The sequence below is a fragment of the Myotis nattereri genome, assembly GCF_964212035.1.
Source record: "Myotis nattereri genome assembly, chromosome: 15".
NCBI classification, from domain to species: domain Eukaryota; kingdom Metazoa; phylum Chordata; class Mammalia; order Chiroptera; family Vespertilionidae; genus Myotis; species Myotis nattereri.
Window position 1 is genome coordinate 55,099,665 of NC_138090.1, and position 6,597 is coordinate 55,106,261.

Consider the following 6,597-nt stretch of genomic DNA (forward strand, 5'->3'; position numbering starts at 1 on the left):
TGGCCCTCATGTGGGATGCAACCTATTGACGTCTCTCACATCGATGTTTCTCTCTCGCTCTCTCCTTCCCTCTCTCCCTTCCATCTTCTCTAAAAATCATTGGAAATGATATCCTCAGGTGAGGAGTAACAAAACAAATTTTTAAATAAAAGGTGCTGAGCTTTATAAGTCATTGAAGAAATAAATATGCATCAAACCACAGGGTTGGTACCAATACTTACACTGAATAAGGAACATGAAAAAGGCAGGAAACACAAAGGGTGGGCAGGGATGTAACCTACCAGGACCCTTGAACCAGGGAAAGTCGAGGAAAAGCTGAGGCCACTGGGAATCTGCTCAGCAGAATCTTTCATAAATGAGCTCCCTCAAGAGCCGTGGTTGGGTGTCCCATTGGGCTGTTCAGAGCCAGACTCTCAGGGGCTGAGTCAGGACCAGAACCTGGGTCCCGCCCTCCCTGAGCAGGAGTCACACCATCAGACACATGAGACCCTGAGGCTCAGGTGAGACCTCAGACACTGCTGACCAGCCTCCTGAAACCTGGACGCCCCGTGAGCCCTCATTCTGGGGAGATCCAGTGCCAGGCCCAGGGCGGGGCTGACTCCTTGCTGTGGGGTGTGGTAACCCTGAAGGGTTGCAACAGCCTTTAACTCGTCACATCCTGTGAGACTCTGTTCTGCAGGCTCAGGCTTCCTCCATCTGCAGAGCAGGAGCCCTCAGAGCAGACGCCATGGCTTCCATCCTCTCTGCTCTTCTCTGCCTTGGTGAGTTGTGGACACGGGGAGGGGGAGAAGGAGGGGCAGCTTCATCCTCTTGTTTATGGGGAACCTCAGGCTCAGGCAGCTCAAGTGGATGGGTCCCTGATGGGAAGGGAATCAGCTCAGACATCCGGGTGCAAATCTCTCACCGACACTCTCTTCCAGGGCTGAGTCTGGGCCAGAGGATCCACGTGCGGGCAGGTGAGTCCTCCCCAGGCTCCATGTTCCTCCTCTTACTTCACCGCTGGGGCTCAGGAGGAAGCACAGAGGTGCTGGGTTGAGGTGATAAAAGAGGAGGTTCTAGCACTAAGCTAGGAAATGACGGTGGGGAAGGTCTTGGAAATGCAGCCTCTGGTTTCCTTCCAGGGACCCTCCTCAAACCCACCCTCTGGGCTGAGCCAGCCTCTGTGATGCCCTGGGGGAGCCCCGTGACCCTCTGGTGTCAGTGGCGTGGGTACGCGAAGGAGTTCTGTTTTGAGAAAGAGGGAAGCACATCGCCCTGGTGCAGAGTGAAACCACTATATCTGATGGACAAGGGCACGTTCAGCATCACAAGCCTGACAGAGAGTGGTGCTGGGAGATATCGCTGTTACTATCGCAGCCCTGATGGCTGGTCAGAGCGCAGTGACCCCCTGGAGCTGGTGGTGACAGGTGAGCCTACAAACCTATCCTCTCAGCCCTTCCCAGCCTTGTCTTGACCTCAGGAAGGAACGTGACCATCCAGTGTGGCTCAGAGGAGGCATTTAACAGGTTCATTCTGACTAAGGAAGGAGATCACAGGCTCTCTTGGACCCAGGACTCACAGCCACAGCCCAGTGGGCAGTTCCAAGCCCTGTTCCTTGTAGGCCCCGTGACCCCAAGTGATAAAGGGCCATTCAGATGCTATGGCTGTAACAGGAACAGACCTCGGGTGTGCTCACACCCCAGTGATATTCTGGAGCTCCTGGTCTCAGGTGAGGCCCATTATTGTCCCTTCCATTGATTCAGGCAACAAATACTGGGGTGTTCCTAGGGTCATTAATTTGAGTGCAGCCCCATGTGAGACGGTGAGGGGAGCACAAGGGCTCCTGGGCCTGAGTCACAGAGAAAGACAGTGAGACCTGATGTCCAGGCCAGGAGAATGGGGTTATGGGAGGAGCAACCCCTGTAATTCACATCTGGTCTCCCCAGGTGAGTCTGGGAAGCCCTCCCTCCTGACCCAGCACGGCCCCATCGTGGCCTATAGACAGAGCCTGACCCTCCAGTGTCACTCTGATGTCTCCTATGACACATTCGCTCTGTCCAAGCAGGGGCAATGGACCTTTCCCAGAGGATGATTCCACTGGACACTGCTGTAGTGAGAAGTGTTCCCACCTGTGGGCACCACTCTGCATGGCCCTGTGCTCACCTGGAGGCCTCCAGGCCCTCAGTGCTCACCTGAGACGCAAGGGGGACCATGGACAGCTCATGAGGAACTAGGGGATTCCTGCCCAGACTCTATGTGAAATTCATGGCTGCTCTGTACATTTAAAAAACAAACAACCCACAACTGTATTGTTGAGAGTATTACAGATGCCCTTACCCCTTTTTTTCTTCCTTAACGCTTTTCCACCTGGTTCCCTTCCTGTTTTTCCTAGGCCCTCACCGCGCTATTCTCTGTGTCCATGGGTTATGCGTATATGCATGTAAATTCATTGGTTAATCTCTTCCCACCCCTTCCCTTGTCCCTATGAGACCCATCAGTCTGTTCCATGTTTCCAGGTCTCTGGTTCAATTCTTTTTCTTCACTTTATTTTGTTCATTAGATTCCACATATAAGATTCCACATATAAGATCACGTGAAATCTTTGTTTCTGTCACTAGCTTACTTCGCTTAGCATTATAACCTCTGACATATTTTGCACGCACCTCTCTATTATTGCTTTTGCTATGAAAACTTTTAAGCAATAGTTACTTACACATATAAATTTAAGGTTCAAACATTTAGGACTTAAATGAGGTAACTCTACTCGAACTGTCTTACAAAAGATGCTTCAAAGGTGTTGTGTATTTTGTTTCCAGATGCATTTATCAGTTGTATCTTAAAACTGAACTCACCCTTAGCTCGAGAATTGCTCAAGGTCTACATAAATTCATGTCTGTATATCTGAGACCAACCCATAGATACTTGGTCCTCAGCATTTGCTTAAATATAAGCTCTTATACCCAGATGAGGTAGCTTCCATGGCTCAGAATCCCACAGTGAGAAGAGAGATTGAAATATCTCATTGTTTTCTGCAATGAGAGACCATATGTCTCCCCAGTCCTGAATTCTCTAGGCAAAGCCAATCTGTGCCCCAAAGTGACTCAGAGAAGAATGCATGAAAGCAGCCAGGATCCTTCTCCAGCAGAGAAAGGCATTGTGGAGGGACTGGTAGCAGTTAGGTCATGAGAAAGGGGATAGTAATGGGGACGCTGGGCTTGAGTGGCATCAACACCTCACACATCCCCACTCCTTTCTGGTTCTCAGGAGCAGCCGACACCATCATCCCATCACAGAACAACTCAGACCCCAAGAGTGGTGAGTAGGAGACACTCTTCAGTTATGGGGTTGAGCATAGACGGTCCTGTCCTGTCAAGGGGAGGTGAGATCCCTGGTGGATATCCAGGGTCCTGGGTGAGTTTGTCCTGACCTGACCTCTGTGACCTCTTTGCCCATAATGTCCAGCCTCCCAGACCCAAGACTACACCGTGGAGAATTCCATCCGGTTGGGTGTGGCTGGATTGGTCCTGGGGGTGCTCGGGGTGCTGCTATTTTGGTCTCGAAACAGCCAGCAACAGACCCAGGATGCAGCCAGGTCGTGATCACAAAGGGAACAATGCACTGTTCAGAGAGGAAGCCTTGGGAGTGAATCTCATGTGCCCAGAATGTTCTGGAAGATAACATGGGACATATGCTGAGGGACCTGTCTGAGGCTCCTTGCAGATGGAGGAGTCATCGCTCATGTGCAGGGACAAAGTCTGGACCATCTGCCCTTGAACTGGGGCCCTTTCCGTCCCGACCACTGTCTCCTCGTCCTTATAGATTTCTCCCCTCTGGTCCTTTCACCTTTGCCCTTTTAATATAATAATTTGGGTGCTTATAAAATTCTTCATTAACAATTAACCCTTCCGTGTACTTTTACCATATCCATTGGCACTTTTTTTTTTATTTGTAAAGGAGAGCTGGTATACAATAAAGTGAGTTCTCATCTGTTTCCTCCACTTGACATCAACTATGAAGACACACGTTTCATGTGTAAATTCATGCACCTGACACTGCATGTTCTCTCTACTTCTCTGAAAAATAGCCACCCACTGGCCCGTAGGTGTAGCCAATGTCCTCCTCACCTCATTCTTCCTGAAACAACACACATGGCCCTTCTTTTTCTATTCCCGTACATCTGCCAGCACTTCTGTCTAGGAGAAATCTGCCCCCTCAGCTTTAGTCCTAACAATATTTAAGTCCTCCCTGTATGTCCCTGGTACCTTTCAAGCTGCAACGTAGGTCCTGGAGTGCTTCAGGGCAAGAGAGTCCAAGTAAATGTGTTCACAGGCCCTTTAAGAGGAACACCTGGGACTCCAGAAACCCTCTGTCTCACTCAACCACAATAATCACAGGGTTTTACAACCAAAACTTTGGGGGATTTCTCTTCCCAGCACTGTAACCCTGGGCTGGAGGTTCTGATGGTGGTCTTGGACCCATCACAACTGAGGGAGGACCTTCACAACCTAGACGCCCCCCTGCTCCAGTTATTAACCAGCCCACATGTGTATGGGACCAGCTCCTTTTCCTCCCCTCCTCTCTATCAGTCTCTATTTGGCTTCTGTATATACTCAGTTACACAACTTCTGTTGGGCTACATTTCAGGCAGTTCTGCATGATGGATGTTCTGTAGTTTAGCTGTAATTTGATGTGGTTGTGGGAGGTTCCAATTACCATGCTTACTTACACAACCATCTTGACCAGAAGTCTCTATTCTCATGCATGTAAAGTTCTCAATTCCAGTCTCTCTGTCTTGTATTCTACAAAATTTCCTCAATGTTGTTTTCCAATTTTGTTATTGTATCTTCAGCTGTATCTTCTCCTGGGTGAAAACAAAATATTTGAGAGTGTTATATCAAATCACGTTTGTATTTTTATTCCATTTTACCTCTATGTTATTTAAGTAATGCCTTTCCAAAATTCTCTACACTTTTATCATATAAGCCCTGGGGTTGTTCCAATAATTCAACTTTCGCCTTCATTGTTTCTGTCATTTCAACAATCTTTGATTAAAATGCGTTTCTTATATTCCTAGTGTTCTGTTGTCTCTTATATGACTACCTGCATTAAAGACTCTGTAGGCAGCCCTTCTTAGCATTATTTTTCAAATTAGATTACTTGTTGACATCTATTTCTTGTAGACACTCATACCTGATTCTCCACAGAGAGTTAATCCCAGGGATCACCTGATGTTGGAATGTGAAGGGGATGGTGAGTTGTAGCATCCACTCTCCCAAACTCAGCTTTTGACTGTAATGTGCCCAGCAGGGATGGCTCCAATGTGAGCCTCACACTCACACCTGGACAGACACTCCTGTTGGACTAGGCTGGATTGAATTTGTTACACACACACACACACACACACACACACACACACACACACACACACGGTTCAATGCTGTTCCTGGGCTGAGTCAGTGCATAGAGATGCCTCAATGCTCATCCTCAAGCATGAGAAATGGGGCAACACATCTATCACCTGTGCCCTATCCCCTCCCTTCCTTGACAGCCCTGTTGTCCCTCTCCTGTCCACACGGAGGTGGAGAACTCCTCACAGATGATCACTTGTGGTCACCAGTGGCCACTCGCTTGATCCCTTTTATTTGTTGTGGTTCCCTCTCTGTTTGGGGAATTCTCATTTCACTTCCACTGCATTGAGTGTGGCTGCATCTTTTAGAAATATTATTTCTCAGAAGTAGGAACAGATGAGGGCTCTTGAGTGGACACACCCATCCCTCATTTTGACTGTGAAGTGAGACACCTTGATCCTCTTATGTCTCATCCCACACATCTTAATCAGGTCTGCAAATTATCAAGGGCTGATCTTGCCCACATCCCAGACACCACTGATCCCACAACACTCTGAGAATTTGGTGTCATGCCTACGTGATTCATACCAGGAATCCAAAGTGCAGAGATTGGCCAGTACGGCTCAAGTTACACAGACCATAAAGGATAGTGAAAAATTTAAATATGAGCTTTGTCCCCAACATCAGAGCACTGGACCCCTTACTGACCCCAAAAGCTGAAGAGAGGAGGACAGGATGAGGGGACAGCTCTGCTTAAGGAACAAGGATCACTGTGGAGGCAGGAATGAGCCATATCGTATTTCCAGGAAACTTGGGTGGATGTCATTGCAAGAAAAAGGAGAAGTCCATAGAGGGGGTGTGATAGAGAGAAAGCTACAATCTGGGGCCATAGAAGGGACCTGTTTCCTTCCCTTATTTGTTCTGTGTTTCCCCTCAGTGCTCACTATCACAGTGACATCGCCCTGAGCTGTGCATTGAGAGGGTGAGCGTGTCCCTGCTGATCTGGGCTCTGCAGGCCACAGGGACCCACGTCTTCCTGAAGCGTCTCCAGGGCCCAGGTGGCACTGTCCATGGTGAGGATGACAGTGAGGTGCTGATGGATGGGCTGAGGTGGGAGGAGACCCCGTGGGGGAGGCTCTGACAGGGAAGGTCGTGCCCTGGGTCACCTCACCTGCAAGAGGCATCTCAGGAGGGAGGCTCTGGGTCTATTTTCTGCTTCGCCATGAAAAGGAGAGTCAGGCTGCTAGAGAGAGGCTGGGCCCTCGCCTCT

The 6,597-nt window shown here is 49.0% G+C and overlaps 1 protein-coding gene across 1 annotated transcript; it reads left to right on the top strand.

The window, feature by feature from the left end:
* Positions 1–727: 727 nt before the first annotated feature.
* LOC308530716 (leukocyte immunoglobulin-like receptor subfamily A member 5) lies at positions 728–3,578 on the top strand (the record flags this gene model as incomplete). The annotated part of the gene is given in 6 exon segments (XM_081107403.1): positions 728–761; positions 921–956; positions 1,122–1,406; positions 1,409–1,708; positions 3,244–3,294; positions 3,442–3,578. Coding segments are annotated over 6 exon segments (843 nt in total).
* Between the last annotated feature and the right edge of the window lie 3,019 nt (positions 3,579–6,597).